General features: G+C 43.6%; 1 protein-coding gene across 2 annotated transcripts in view; it reads right to left on the bottom strand.

The window, feature by feature from the left end:
• Positions 1 to 4,150: 4,150 nt before the first annotated feature.
• LOC139272632 (potassium channel subfamily K member 2-like) overlaps positions 4,151 to 15,909 on the bottom strand; it is a 246,975-nt gene continuing 235,216 nt past the window's right edge. The window contains exons 5-6 of one of the 2 annotated variants that reach the window (XM_070888710.1): positions 12,939 to 13,081; positions 4,151 to 4,465 (exon numbers count right to left, since the gene is read on the bottom strand). In XM_070888710.1, coding sequence (XP_070744811.1) covers positions 4,151 to 4,465; positions 12,939 to 13,081 — 458 coding nt within the window. The remainder of the gene's footprint in view (positions 4,466 to 12,938; positions 13,082 to 15,909) is intronic. The other variant, XM_070888709.1, reaches the window with a different exon arrangement.

The following is a 15,909-nucleotide window of genomic DNA, read 5'->3' on the forward strand; positions in this document are numbered from 1 at the left end:
ATGTCAATTTCTTCTCTCCCTTGAACCAAGGATGTGATACTCTGCTTGCAGGAGATAGTGAAGCAATTGTCCAATCAAAAGCTGAACAAAATAATAATTTGTTTAGCTGGTGGATTCAAGTGTCAGCGTGCTGAATATATCCTTGATCATCCCTCCTAATATTTCCTTCTTTGGCTCAGCATTCATTTTTTTAAATTATGCCTCTGTAAAGCAACTTCTCCTTTAAAGGTGCTATATAAATTAAAGTTGTTGTTGCCCTGGGACTTGTGATTATGTACAGCTACATTAATAGCTGCATTCCCAACGTTGTCAAGTCAGTACAGCTAATCCCAAACATCAGAGCTATGAGCAATGTGATTTACTTCCCCCAGCACTGCTACTATGTTTTCAAATTTGCATTTAAGGCAAAGGTGAAGCAATTAATCCTGATATATGGTTTAACATTATTTTTTACTTTTTGGTAGCTGAGATTGAGAACCAGAAGACTCTGTTAATTATTGTATTAAATTATACTCTTTGCTCCCAGTTCTTGTCTCTTCAATTTGCAGGAAGCTGGGTGAACAGTTTGTTTCAGCCTTACAGAGAAACAAAACCTCCACTTCTGTATCTCAATCTCCATTATGAAATATTAACTAGAATATTCTAATTACATCAGAATACAATGTTTCAACATCCCACACCCGCCAGGTAAATGCAAAAAATAGGTTAATATATTAAAAGAATGTTAATTAAAAGACGTAAGTATATAAGATTCCAATCTAATGCTGTTACATTTTTAGACCTCAGGGATCTATCATTTGTTTTTCACAATTTGTCTGTATGAAGCATTTAGATCTTAACATGATATGCATTGCAAAGTCAGTATAAGAGTGCATTTGTTAAATATTGAACAGTTGCTATCAATTTCCACTATTCTTTCTTCAGTTGTAAACTGATGACTTATGATTATACTTGTATTTACTACTTTGTCCAGAATATTCATAATTCAAGCGATTGAGAACTAAGTAGAGCCAACCTCCCTTCATGTTCCACGTATACACCAATGCTGTGCTGCATACTCACAACACTTGAAATTCGATTCAGATTTCTAAAATGTATTTTATTTTTGATCTTCAAAAGCCATGAAGGAGAGAAAGATGATTTCCTTCCACTTACTCGGAGATGGGCGAAGGAATTGGAATTTTACTGCACTGTGGTTCAGGGTCTGAATATTAAAGGTTTGGACTGGTCACAAAAAACATCATAAGCTGGTTTATTTAACTATTCCTGATCTGAGACAAATATTAAATTAGAGGGAGATAGAAAAACTAGTGCTAGGTCATGATTTGCAGAACAAAAACAACCTGTTAGTTATTGTAGCTTAAAATTGTGGTGTGTTTCAGTGGATAGCAGTCTCACCTGTGAGTCAGAATGTTGTGGGTTCAAGTGCCACTCCAGAGACTTGAGCACATAATTTAGGCTGACACTCCAGTGCAATACTGAGGGAGTGTTGCACTATCAGAGGTGCCGTCTTTCAGATGAGATGTTAAACTGAGGCCCCATCTGTCCTCTCAGGTGCACATAAAAGATCCCATGGCACTATTTCATAGAAGGCAGGGGAGTTATCCCCGGTGTCTTGACTAATATTTATCCTTCAATCAACATCACTAAAACAGATTATCTGGTCATTATCACATTGATGTTTGTGGGAGCTTGCTGTGTGCCAATTGGCTGCCGCATTTCCTACATTACAACAGCGACTACACTTTAAAAAGTACTTCATTGGCTGTAAAGCGCTTTGGGGCATTCTGAGGTAATGAAATGAAAATCTTTCTTTCCTTAATTATATTTACAATTTCTATTCTAAGCACTTCTGAAAGCAACAATAACTTGAAGGAATGTAAACTATGGTTCACTTACAGTGCAACTTTAGCATTGTTGTGAATTAACTTTGGCTTTGCATCAACACTAAACTTGTGCTGTACAAATAGCTTTGCTGCTGTACATTGTAATGTCATATTTCTGAAATTAGACACGCTAGATTATACTATAACAGAGAGTACCGAACAGACTTCTAGGCCCCGATATTTATGGGAAGTGAGCGGGGAGAAGTTCTGGACGAGAAACCTGGAAGTACAGGTTTTCCACACGTACTGCTGAAATTAACAGCAGGATATATTTAAAGAATTTTCTCCAGGTTACCGGCCCAATAGCCAGACTGATTGACAGGTTACCTGGCTGTCAGGAGAGAAACCTGTGACACAAGGCCACAGACAAGACGCAGAAAACAAGGAAGGAGAGATCACGGAGAGGGGAGAGATCGTGGTTGGTAAGGGCAGGTGGCGGGGAGGGGGGGGAGAGATCATGGTTGTGGGGAGAAGAGATTGTGGCTGGTGGGGAGAGATAGTGGCCGGGGGTTCAGGGGGAAATAGCGGGGGAGTTGGGGGGCGATCGGAAATTTAAGCGTGGGGAATCAGAGATCGTGAGGGTCAGTGATCAGGGGGATCGGTGAAGTTGGAGATCGTAGAGGTGGGGGTAGGTTGGCCGATCATGGGGAGGCAAGCAAGTAAGCTTGTTGAGCTGAGAGGAAACACTCCTGCTCCTCCTGGCCCAAAAGCTATGCTGTAAATACACTTACCTCATGGAGTTGGCCCTCCTCGCCTCTTTTTACCTGCCATGCTTCCCAAGGCCCGGGAAACCCAGCCGAAATGGATAAAAGCTAAAAAGCATGTTACAATGCAGCCCTGTTAAAAGATTTTACTGTACGACCCGCCTCCTGAGAGCGGATTGGCCGCCCGCCCTACAACCCACCACCTGAGAATGGATTGGACACACGCCCCATGACCTGTCTATGTTAAAAGTGGATTTAAGGGAGTTAGGGGTCAGGTTGGAGTCAGCTTTGAGATTTCTACTTGTCACCCCGCTCAAATCTACCCGTTTTTGGAGGTTAAAATTACCCAGTCAGAAAGCAATTTAATATTGCCAGCTCCTAGACCAAGAAATTCCCTTCCTCTCCCTATATTTTGCTGGACTTGAATCTATTTGTGAAAGTTTTTCTCTGTGCGCAATGTGTAACAAAATTATAAATCTGTTTATAAACAACACATTGCGCACACAGGGAACCTTCCCCCCGTGAAGGGTATAAGAGCATTGTTGAAAAGTGCTACTCTGTCTAAAATAAAATAGATGTTAAATGATTCACTTCTACAATTTATACAGAGAATGAGAGAAATAAACTCAATTACAAGCTTTTCTGTGTCTAGTGTTTGCAAAATAAATTTCAGAAAATGTTTCACATCTGTAGCTAATAATTACCTTTGCCAAATATACAATACATGGGGGGTCTGTTAAAATGATACCTTGAGGTATAAAACAACCAGCAAAAGATACAAGCAGGTTTGATTTTGTGTGGTATGTTAAACAGTTGAAGAATTTTGATTTAATTGCTAATGATCAGTAAATAAAAAATTGTTATAATATACATGTGTTTAAAATGCTGAAATATAGTAAAACGATGCAACATGTTTCAATTCCTTTTCTAATATATCTTTTAACAGTACTCGCATTTAAGCCATTTTAAATTAAATCTTGCAAGTCCCAGACTTTGTTCTTGATTTCTCAGTAAACATCTTTGCTTGCTGAAAACTGCCTTGCAAATGCAAGATACCATTCTGAAAGGACATTTATATAAAGTATGTTTATCAAAGAATGTTTTGCAACTCTTGTAACTGCAGTGTACCTAAGCTAGGGCTATGAGTGCTATTTTGATGTTCTTTGAGTTCAGCTTCAACCTGGGATCTACAGATACCTCCTCTACAATCTACCTCCAAGCCTTGGGTAGAAATATACAATAAACCAAAACACCCATACAGACATGCAAAGGACATAAATGTCAGGTTCTGCATCTGCCAAAAGTTAAGGCACTGGTTAGAATTTCTGTAGGTATAAAGCAATATTACAGATCAATATTGTAATCAGATCAAATATAAATTGAAGTGAATGAACTCCAAACTGCATTCTTTCACAGCACCATTATCTTGCGACCTTTTGATTTTAACAAAGATTTTTTTCTGGTGATGGTTTCTCTGAAGGAAATTGTCTTTCGCTCTTCGAAAGAAAAGTTTTTTTTGGCTTTGAAGACTATTCATTTGTTTAATATTGTTCATGCGTGCTACTTGATGTCGTCAATAACTGAGATCTCTCCACTAGCATATTGAGAACTTATGCCATTAAGATAAAGACCACCATTTTTTGACAAAGTTGGCAGAGTATCTTTTTCATCAGTTAGATTGACTGACAATGTTCTTTTGCCTGGAGTTAACTCTTGCATTTGCTGCCCTCCCATTTCTGAGGACAGTTTCCTTTTGATGGATGCAGCTCTTTGGAACTTGTCATAAATTTCCACACTCAGCCTTCTGCGAGTCTCTTTCAAATCTGCTGTGACATTGGCTGTCCATTCAGCAGCATGAGCTCTCATCTCCCCAACCTAAAAATAAAAACAAAATACACTCCCATAATATATTTTAATTTCCACACACAATATATTTATATATGAGATGAGAAGAAATGTTCTCATACAAAGAAATACTGGAATATGGAATGTTTTGCCATAAGTGACTATTGAGGCTGAAGCTATATCATATAATAGGAATTAGATAAGTATTTGAAAAAGAAAGAATTCAAAAGGATATGGTGAAAGAGTCGGGAAATGGGAAGTTGAAGAGTTTGCACTGGCGGTATCATGGGCGGAATTGCCTCCTCGTGTTCTGCAATTTCTATGATTTGCTGTGGAAATGCCCTTAAGAACTGACTGAAAATAATTTTAATTGAAAAAACACTTTGGCAGACTGGACCCCAAAATTCATGGAGCAACTTATGAACATTTTTTGTGTGCTATTTGAATGTTAGAAAGTTGTGTAAATAATTTACTCATCTTACGCATTTCTCAATCTCAGTATATAAAAAAGAAATATGTACTGGATTTAAATAAAATCAGACTTTAGCATTCTAGTTTATATTTCAGCCCAAATGTTCAAATAAATAGTTCAGATTGTCAATTAGTGAGTTGCTAATCTGCAACCAATTCAAGCCAACATTTAGCATAATGTTTAAAGAGACTGATCCCTCACTGAGACTGACCAAATGTGAATTCTCCAACTCTTATCCTTATTCCTGCTTAGCAGCAGATGGGCAAATCAACAAAACCGCCTTCTAACTCAGATACAATGTCAGGAAGACATGCAGAATTTTGTATGACTAAAGAAAATTGCAGAGATATACTAGAAAGAGCAAGAAAAGGGCTATCCATCATAATCAAACCAAAGGCAAACATAACGAAGTACCACATGCAATTACTGTACTACTTAGGAGGGTTAGAGTATTAATGTAGGACATCAAGTTAATGACCCGAATTTTGCTATAATAGTAACGGCGAGGTAAATCTAACAGTAACGTGTACAGTTAAACGCGGAAATCCATAAGTTGCTGTCAGAGATACCCTGCTCCTCCACAGGATGTGCTTTTCCAGTCTTCACTGATAGACTCTGAAATCACTGTAATGACGTGAACTTGTGATACTTATTCACTAGTTCCGCACTAAACACGACTGAAAAAGTTAGGGCTGGTAGATTTAGGAGTGAGTTTTTAATGACGTAATTACTGCTGAACAACTTCTCTGGCCCTGAAAAAATAATTTTACACATGTGGAATCTTATTCCCTCAGAGGAAAATTAATGTTGGAGATTTAACAAAAATGAAAATTAAATGTTTGTTTTACATTTTTCTGTCTGTCTCTTTTATCTCTCTCCCTTAATCCCATATGTATTTACCAATCTTTATTTTGCTTCCTGTACATGATTTCAATGTAATTTATATTTCCTGTTCTTTACGTTCTGGTTTGGCTCAGTGAGGATTCTTCAATCTGATTGAAGAGGCTCGCTTTTGCCATCCCTATTCACAGGTGCCACAGATTCCCTGTAGAGGGCGCCACATTGAAACAGATGCCGGATGACTGGAAGGGGTCGAAATTGAGCCTCCCGATAAGACCAGTTACCACTGGAAAGCAGCGGCCATGCGAGTTGAATAGCCACCGCTCGCAAAATTCTCCTCAGTGGTTTTTCCAGCGGTCACTGGCCCGGCTGAAACCCTCCCTGATGGCCCAGTGGACCGAACTTAAAAAGCTGCAGAACTCACAGCGGCTCTCCCCTTTAACTGAAGGGGAGAGATGTTGTGACGCGCCAGCGCTGATGACTGACAGCGGCGGAGACTCTGTCTGGCCTCCACTTCCGCCCCCATTATGACAGTACCTCTGTTCCCGCCCCCACTTTCTTCCCCATTATGACCAACTTCTGCCCCACTCAAAAAAAACTGACGAGCTGAATTTCGCAGGAGAGGCTGCCGCAAACACAAAAGCAGTAGGTGCTACCCGTTTCCGGCGGGGGTGAATTTCGGCCCCGAAGTCTGCTGACAAACCCATGAAATGTACGTGAGGTGAATGGTGAAAGCCTTTCCTTCGCCGCTGAGAGGAAAATCTGGGCCATTATATGGTTGTACAGTGTACCTGAAGAAAAGTTGCAATTAAAAAAAGCCTGGTCTTGTCAGAAAGCAATCGGTGTAATTTTGCGGAATTTTGCTGACAAGGGGCAGAGGCAGGGTCACATTACCTAAAGTATTGAAAACTGAACTTAGACATGTATTTAGATTTTTGAAACCACTGAATCCCTGTGAGTTTGTCAACTGTAACCTGAAGTGTGTTTCGGGCTGACGGGCGAAAATGAGGGCAAAAGCGGGAAGGAGAGGTAGGGAGAAGGGAGTCTGGGGCTGGGGGGCAGCGACTTTCCTCTCGGAGAACAAGTTCCATCACACTGAGGACTTCCTCCATCACATCATGTGGCTGAGTGGGATAGATGAAGAACAGATCTAGCAACTCAGAATAGGGTAGCCATGAGGTGCTGTGGGCTATCAGCAGCAGCAGAATTGTATACCACCACTAACCTCATAACCCTCATTCCTCCACCACCATCAAGCTAGATGGAACATTGCACTCCAGATGTTATATACATTTTAAATATGTCATTCCTTTCACCCCCATTCGTGGAAATGCCAGCTTGTTTTTTTTTCTAAGGTGCTCACTGTCCTCTGACTCTCAGACCCCAGCAGAGGAACACCATAGAAATAAGCCTGATGGAGAGAGAATGGAGTGCCTGTCATGAATTCCATTGCTATAAAATTAAATTACCCAGAAGATATGCAAAGATTCTATTAACAGCTGGTCTGTTCTGCTTGTTCACATTAATAAGTCAATCCATAGATGTCAGCAGAACAATGGAAGGCTGGGCTCAATTAACAAGTGTTCAAAGGGGTCATATAGATTTGCAGCATAAGTTTTTCATGAAATATAATTAAGAGAACAAGACAAAAAGAAAGATTTACATTTATATAGCGCTTTTCATGACCACTGGACATCTCAAAGCACTTTACAGTCAATGAATTACTTTTGGAGTGTAGTGACTGTTGTAATGTGGGAAGCCTGGCAGCCAATTTGTACACAGCAACTCCAACAAACAGCAATGTGATAATGACTAGATATTCTGTTTTTTTTTATGTTGATTGGGGATAATATTGGCTAGGACACCAGGGATAACTCCCCTGTTCTTTGAAATAATGCCATAGGCTCTTTTATGTCTACCTGAGAGGGCAGACGGGGCTTCGGTTTAACATCTCACCCGAAAGACGGCATCTCCCTCAGCACTGTACTGGACTGTCAGCCTAGATTCATGTGCTCAAGTTCTTGGAGTGGAATTTGAACCCACAACCTTCTGACTCAGAGGCAAGTGTGCTACCCACTGAGCCACAACTGATAAATTCCAGAATGATATGTATGCTTATCACCATAATAAATCACACGTGGCCCATGCTGGTGCTCAATCACCTTGTGATCTTTAGGTTTATTGTAAACTCCAAAAGTGAGCACTGCAGGGGGAGCCTGCTTTAAATAGGGAGGCAGCACGAGGTGCAATAATGTGTGCCTCCCGGGCTTTCCCCATCTGTTGGCTATTACATGTAATTACATGGTACAAAACATGGTACAGAGTATGGCTGCAAATACATCACAACACTTCCCCCCAAGTCTTAAATGCGGTTTACAGGTCAAGCCTGACCGGGGGTCTATGCTCTCTGGCTGAGCGTCTGAGTTGTACGCTGGATGTAGGCGGCCTGACCGGAGTGTCGCTGCCTTGCGATGCTGCGGTTCTGGTCGGACTGTCCGGTGCGATGGGTTCTTTCTCTTGGTGAACCGCCGGTTCTGTTGCTTGTGGTTGGAAGTCAATGTCACTTTAGTCATCCAGCGGTTCTGGATCATCGGTGAACCTCAATTTGGTTTGATCGATGTGCTTCTTGCAGGTTTGCCCATTAGTGAGTCTTGCCACGAATATCCTACTCCCCTCTTTACCTACGACAGTGCCTGCGAGCCACTAGGGGCCCGTCCCAATGTTCAGCACGAAAACAGGGTCATCGACATTGAAACAACGCGTTACAGAGTTGCGGTCATGATATGTACATTGCTTAAGACGCCGGTTTTCGACAATCTCACTTAAAACCGGGTGCACGAGGGACAACCTTGTTTTGAGGGTCCTCTTCATGAGGAGTTCGGAGGGCGGAACCCCTGTGAGTGAGTGGGGCCTCGTCCGATATGCAAGCAGCACACGAGACAGACTGGTCTGCAAGGGGTTTTCCATCGCTCGCTACATGTGTTACTTTATGATCTGTACTGCCTGTTCAGCTTGGCCATTGGAGGCTGGTTTGAACGGGACCGATCTGACATGCTTTATGCCGTTACAGCACATAAATTTGCGAAATTCGGAACTCGTAAAGCATGGTCCATTATCACTAACAAGGACGTCGGGCAGGCCATGGGTGGCAATCATTGCCCAAAGGCTATCTATTATGGCGGTAGATGTGCTGGACGACATTATAACACATGCGATCCATTTCGAATAAGCATCAATTACAACCAGGAACATTTTTCCTGGAAAGGGACCCGGGTAATCTATGTGGATGTGGGACCAGGGTTTGGAGGGCCAGGACCACAGGCTCAGGGGGGCTTCCCTGGGTGCATTGCTGAGTTGCGCGCACGTGTTGTACCGGCGTATGCACGACTCTAAGTCTGCGTCGATGCCAGGCCACCACACATGCGATCTCGCAATGGCTTTCATCATTATGATGCCGGGGTGTGTGCTATGGGGATCCTTGACGTATAAATCTCTGTCCTTCTTGGGCAGGACTATGCAATTTCCCCACAAAATGCAGTCGGCCTGGACGGATAGCTCATCCTTGCCGGTGAAAGGGCTTAAAATCGCCGTGCATCTCTCCATACTTGGTTGCCCAGATTCCACTTAATATACAGTTTTTCACCTAGGACAGCAGTGGGTCTTGGCTGGTCCAGATTCTTATCTGGCGGCCGTGGCGGGTGACCCTTCGCCCTCAAAGGCTTCCATGGCCATGACCAGTTCCGCGGGCTGCTCCGCTTCACCCTCGGTGGTGACAAGCGGGAGTCGGCTGAGCGCATCTGTGCAGTTATTGGTGCCTGGTCTGTAGTGGATCGTGTAGTCGTAAGCAGACAGCGTTAATGCCCACCTCTGAATACGAGCTGAGGCATTAGTATTGATGCCTTTGCTCTCAGAGAATAACGACATGAGCGGCTTGTGGTCGGTTTCTAGTTCGAACCGCCGGCCAAATAGGTGCATCTTTTTTACAGCATACACACAAGCTAGGGCCTCCTTTTCAACCATGCTGAACCTAGGAACGAGCGCAGCTCTGTCGTTTTGCTTGGTCTCGGGGCCTTCTGGATCGCCTCCGTCTTGGAGTCTGAGGGTCTGATGCTATCTGCTGCAATTCTCCTTCCCAGGAATTCCACCTCTGGTGCCAAGAAGACACAGTTGGTTCATTTTAACCTTAGACCTACTCGATTTAGTCGGTGTAGCACCTCTTCCAGGTTATGGAGGTGTTCATTGGTGTTGTGTCCGGTGATCAAAATGTCATCTTGGAAGACGACCGTTCCCAGAACAGATTTCAGCAGGCTCTCCATCTTTCATTGGAAGATCGCAGCCGCTGAACGGATCCAGAAGGGGCATCGGTTGTATATGAACAGCCCCTTGTGTGTGTTTATGCACGTCAGCTTCTTGGACGAGTCCGCTAGCTCCTGAGTCATGTACGCCGAGGTGAGGTTCAATTTCAAAAACAGCTTTCCGCCCGACAGGTAGCGGGTACTGGTTCTGTAACGATACTCAGTTTATGGTTACTTTATAATCTCCACAGATTCTAATTGTCCCATCACTTTTAAGAACGGGGCCAATGGGACTGGCCCAGTCATTAAATTCCATTGGCGATATGATGCCTTCACGCTGAAGCCGATCTAGCTCAACTTCTACTTTCCCCCGCATCATGTAAGGCACCTCTGGCCTTGTGGTGAATGGGTCTCACGTCTGGGCTGAGGTGAATTGTCATCTTGGCCCCTGTGAAGCTGTCGATGCCAGGCTGGAACAGTGACGGAAACTTATCTAAGACCTGCGCACTCGTGGCTTTCTCCACCGATGATAATGCTTTTACATCGCCCCATTTCCAGTTAAAATTCCTTAGCCAGCTCCTGCCAAGCAGCGTGGGCCCGTTACCGGGAACAATCCATAGTGGCAATATATGCACAGAACCATCATACAGCACCTGAACCATTGTACTTCTGAGGACCGGGATAATCTCTTTAGTGTAGGTGCGCAGCTTCGCGTCGATCGGGCTCAGCTTGGGCCTGTGTGCCTTGTTTGCCCATAACTTCTCGAAGGCCTTCTAGCTCATGATCGATTGGCTTGCACCCGTGCCCAGTTCCATCGGTACTGGTATGCCATTCAGTTTAATGTTCATCACAATCGGTGGATTCTTGTTGGTAAAGGTGTGCACGTCATGCACATGCACCCCATGTACCTCTTCCCCCTCGGTCATCTCTGCGCGATCCTCAGGATCTACACTTGACCTCCCATCCTCTGCTACGTATCGCGTTGTAGCACGTTTACACATTCGTTGGAGGTGCCCCATCATTGAGCAATTCTTGCAGACATATTGTTTGAACCTGCACTGGTTTGCACGTTGAGCCCTTCCATAGTGCCAACAGCTTGCTGATTGACTTGCATTCACAGGTACTGATCTCTTCGCATTAGTCCATTGTTGTGCTGAGTGAGTCATCTCAGGTCGAGCAGAGGTCGCATTAGCCCAGCTGGGGGCACTTCTCCTGTCTGCCAACGAATGTAGCTTATTCATGGTGTTTGGCCCCGGGTGATTCCGAAGTTGTGAGTAGAGTAGCTTTATTTCTTCCTCTCTGGCCATTTATGCCTGAGCAATTAGGGTGGCTTTGGCTAGGTCCAAGTCTTCCTCCTCTAGCAATTTGCGGAAAATCTCTTCGTGTCCGATTCCCAAAACAAAGAAGTCTCTTAACATGTCTTCAAGAACTGTCCTGAATTTGCATTGCCCAGCAAGATGCCTTAGCTCAGCGATGTATGCTGCGCCGGTGGGTGTAGAAACGGTACCTCGCCATGAGCACACTGCGTTTCAACTTTAGGTGATTTCGAACTAGCTCGCACAGTTCTTCGTAATTTTTCCCAGCGGGTTTCGTCGGGGTGAGTAGGTCCTTGATCAGTGCGTATGTCCGTGATCCGCAGACCGTGAGGAGGACAACCCTGCGTTTGCTGGCATTCACGGCTCCCTCTAAGTCTTTCGTGACAAACCATTGATCCAGCCGGTCAATGAAGTCATCCCAGTCTTCCCCGACGCAATATCGCTTAATGTAGTCAATGGTGGCCATAGCTGTGTATTAGTATCCTATTCTTGTCACAAGTTGATACGTATGCTTATCAACATCATAAATCACACGCAGCCCATGCTGGAACCTTGTGACCTTTAGGTTTATTGTAAACTCCAAAAGTGAGCACTGCAGGGGAAGCCTGCTTTATATAGGGAGGCAGCACGAGGTGCAGTAATGTGTGCCTCCCGGACTTTCCCCATCTCTTGGCTATTACATGTAATTACATGGGACAATGTATGGCTGCAAATACATCACACAGAAGGTAACAGAATTGCCTAGATTTACATAGAATCTACAGTGCAGAAACAGGCCATTCAGTCCAACCAATCTATGCTAGTATTTATACTCCAGATGAGCCTCCTCTCACTCTAATTATCTCTCCAGCTCTACCTGTATCCCTTTATTACCTTCTCTCTCAAGTCTGCACTCGGCCTCACTTTAAATGCTTCAACCACTACATGTGGCAGCAAATTCCATGTTCTCACCACTCTCTGTATAAAACTTTTTTATTGGCTCTATTAATGGCTAGCTTATCTTTATAGTCCCTTGTTCTGGATTCCCCCACAAGTGGAAACAAGACAGTTGACTAAAGACACTTTTATAAATTTTCCTGTGTTTACTATGCTGCTCTTGTGATAAAAGAACCAGTTTTAAAGAAAGAAAGGAAGACTTGTATTTATATAGAGCCTTTCAAGACCTCAGGATGTTCCAAAGAACTTTACAGCCAATGAAGTACTTTTGAAGTGTTGTAATGTAGAAACATAATTTAGCAGCATAAACCCAGGCCACTGGCACCCATATGTCACAATACCAACATTTGAACTACAGAAATGCCAATGTAAAATGTATTTAGATACTTTACAAATGTGGCTTCAGACTTAAAAAAAATCAATTTCCTGGATAAAAAAATGGTCAAATTAATTGAACAGAACATATATAGAGTACTTAATGTTGCTTTTGGATCAGGACTTGAAAGAAAGCAATTGACTTGAAAAGAACATTGAATTAGAGGGATAGTCAACTTACAAGGTTCTACTGTAATTTAAGTTTTTAGTTCTGACATAAAAATGGTGTTGTATTAAAGGAATAATGTACACAGTTAAGAGCAACATACCTCTTCCTTTGTTTTCCTTGATATGACACGAAGCCAGTCTCCAATCATACTCAGAATAGCAGCAAAGTAAGCAAGTCCTACTAGGATCCAGAACCATACAGCAGGTTTGTACCAGTCTAAATATTCTTTATCACGACTCTCTCCTAAACATCATTAAAAGAATACTAAAAGTTAATCAAGTTCAGATAAACTATAGCCCACAGTTTTTTTTCTTAATGCAACAGAATAATAGGGCAGAAACCAGCTTTAATTTTTTTTAGTAAGTAAAAGTTGCACACTCTACTGGCCCATATATACTGCAGCTGGCATAAAGCAATGCTAATGTGAGGTTAACTGTTAAAGGTTGCCTTATTAAAATTAAGACAATTAGACTGGCACATTGGGTGCAGGCATGAGGATAATTGTAGCACTGTCGTGACCTCAAAAGGTTTTAAATAATGGTCTACCTTAAGAGACCTGAGTGAAATATGATTGGAAACTGTAAACTCAGTACCTAATGTGCATAGTCCACAACAAAATTTGATACTAATTGGTACTAAATTGATTGCCTGTCTCAGAGAGGTCATAAAGAATATTGTTATATATGTATGCTTGTATTTACTCTGTACAGCCACCAGAGGGCGCATCCCCTAGAGTCCCAAGGGATCCTATAATCCCTTGAGAGCACAGGTATTTAAGGAGGCTTCACAGGTTGGAGAGACACTCTAGAGACCTGCAATAAAGGTCTAAGGTCTCACTTTACTTTGAGTTCACAGTTGTCAGTCTGACTCTTTCTCCATACACAACGAGATACAGATAGCGAACCCAAAGACACAGAAAACAGTGGGCATCCAGGAGAAATTCTCGGAGGGAGATGATTGGGGAACTTTTGTGAAGCGACTCAATTAATATTTCGTGGCCAACGAGCTAGATGAGGAAGAGAGCGCTGCCAAATGAAGGGCGCTCCTCCTCACCGTCTGTGGGGCACCCACATATGGCCTCATGAAGAATCTGCTCACTCCAGCGAAACCCACGGAGAAATCGTATGATGATTTGTGCACACTGGTCTGAGAGCATTTAAACCTGAAGGAAAGCGTTCTGATGGCGAGGTATCGGTTCTACACCGACAAAAGATCTGAAGGCCAGGAAGTGGCAAGTTATGTCGCCGAGCTCAGACGCCTTGCAGGACATTGCGAATTTGAAGGACATTTGGAGCACATGCTCAGAGACTTTTTCGTACTTGGCATTGGTCACGAAACCATACTTCACAAACTTTTGACTATAGAGACACCAACATTGAGTAAGGCCATAGCGATAGCCCAGTCGTTCATTGCCACCAGCGACAGTACAAAGCAAATCTCTCAGCACACAAGTTCTGCGACAAGTACTGTGAACAAAGTGATGTTGTTTTCAAATTGTAACGTACAGGGCATCACACACATCTGCAGCTACACGGCCGCAGATGTCTCAGAGTCCACCATCAAGGGTGATGAATGCAAGGTCATTAAAACCTTGCATCACTTCCATTCATGCTGATTCAAAGAGTACGTTTGCAAGGGCTGTGTAACAATGGGACACCTCCAATGAGTGTGCAGGTGAGCTGCAAAGCCTGTTAAACCTGCAAACCACCATATTGCAGAGGAGGAACAGATCCACGGAGGATCATGATGAACCAGAGCCTCAGATAGAGGAGGCAGAGGTATATGGGGCGCACACATTCACCACGAATTATCCCTCGATAATGCTGAATGTTGAACTAAATGGACTCCCGGTGTCAATGGAGCTGGACACAGGCGCGAGCCAGTCCATCATGGGCAAAAAGACTTTCAAAAGGTTGTGGTGCAACAAGGCCTCAAGGCCAGTCTTAACTCCAGTTTGCATGAAACTAAGAACTTACACAAATAACTGATTCCTGTAATCGGTAGTGCTACCGTAAAGGTCTCCTACGATGGAGCGGTGCACAAACATAGAAACATAGAAACATAGAAAATAGGTGCAGGAGTAGGCCATTCGGCCCTTCGAGCCTGCACTGCCATTCAATGAGTTCATGGCTGAACATGCAACTTCAGTACCCACTTCCTGCTTTCTCACCATACCCCTTGATCCCCCTAGTCGTAAGGACTTCATCTAACTCCCTTTTGAATATATTTAGTGAATTGGCCTCAACAACTTTCTGTTGTAGAGAATTCCACAGGTTCACCACTCTCTGCATGAAGAAGTTTCTCCTCATCTCAGTCCTAAATGGCTTACCCCTTATCCTTAGACTGTGACCCCTGGTTCTGGACTTCCCCAACATTGGGAACATTCTTCCTGCATCTAACCTGTCTAAACCCGTCAGAATTTTAAACGTTTCTATGAGGTCCCACTCTGGGTGGTACCGGGCTACCACTCTGGGTGGTACCGGGCGATGGTCCCACGCTGTTCGGCAGGAGCTGGCTGGGAAAGATACACTGGAACTGGGACGACGTCTGAGCGCTATCGCCCGCTGACGACACTTCATGTGCCCAGGTCTTAAACAAATTTCCTTCGCTGTTCGAACCAGGCATCGGGAAATTCCGAAGAGCAAAAGTGCAGATCCACCTAATTCCGGGGGGCGCGACCCATCCATCACTAGGCGAGAGCAGTACCGTACATGATGAGAGAAAGGGTAGAGATCGAACTAGACCGGCTGCAAAGAGAAGGCATCATTTCCCCGATCGAGTTCAATGAGTGGGCCAGTCCTATCATTCCAGTCCTCAAGGGAGATGGCACCGTCAGAATCTGTGGCGATTACAAAGTAACTATCAATCGTTTCTCCCTGCAGGACCAATACCCACTACCAAAGGCTGACGACCTCTTTGCAACGCTGGCGGGAGGAAAGACTTTCATGAAGCTGGATCTGACACAGGAACTGGAGGAATTATCGAAGGCCCTGAACTGCATCAACACGCACAAAGGTCTTTTTGTTTAGAACAGGTGCCCATTTGGAATCCGATCGGCGGCGGTGATATTC

This window comes from Pristiophorus japonicus, chromosome 9 (assembly GCF_044704955.1).
Source record: "Pristiophorus japonicus isolate sPriJap1 chromosome 9, sPriJap1.hap1, whole genome shotgun sequence".
NCBI classification, from domain to species: Eukaryota; Metazoa; Chordata; class Chondrichthyes; family Pristiophoridae; genus Pristiophorus; species Pristiophorus japonicus.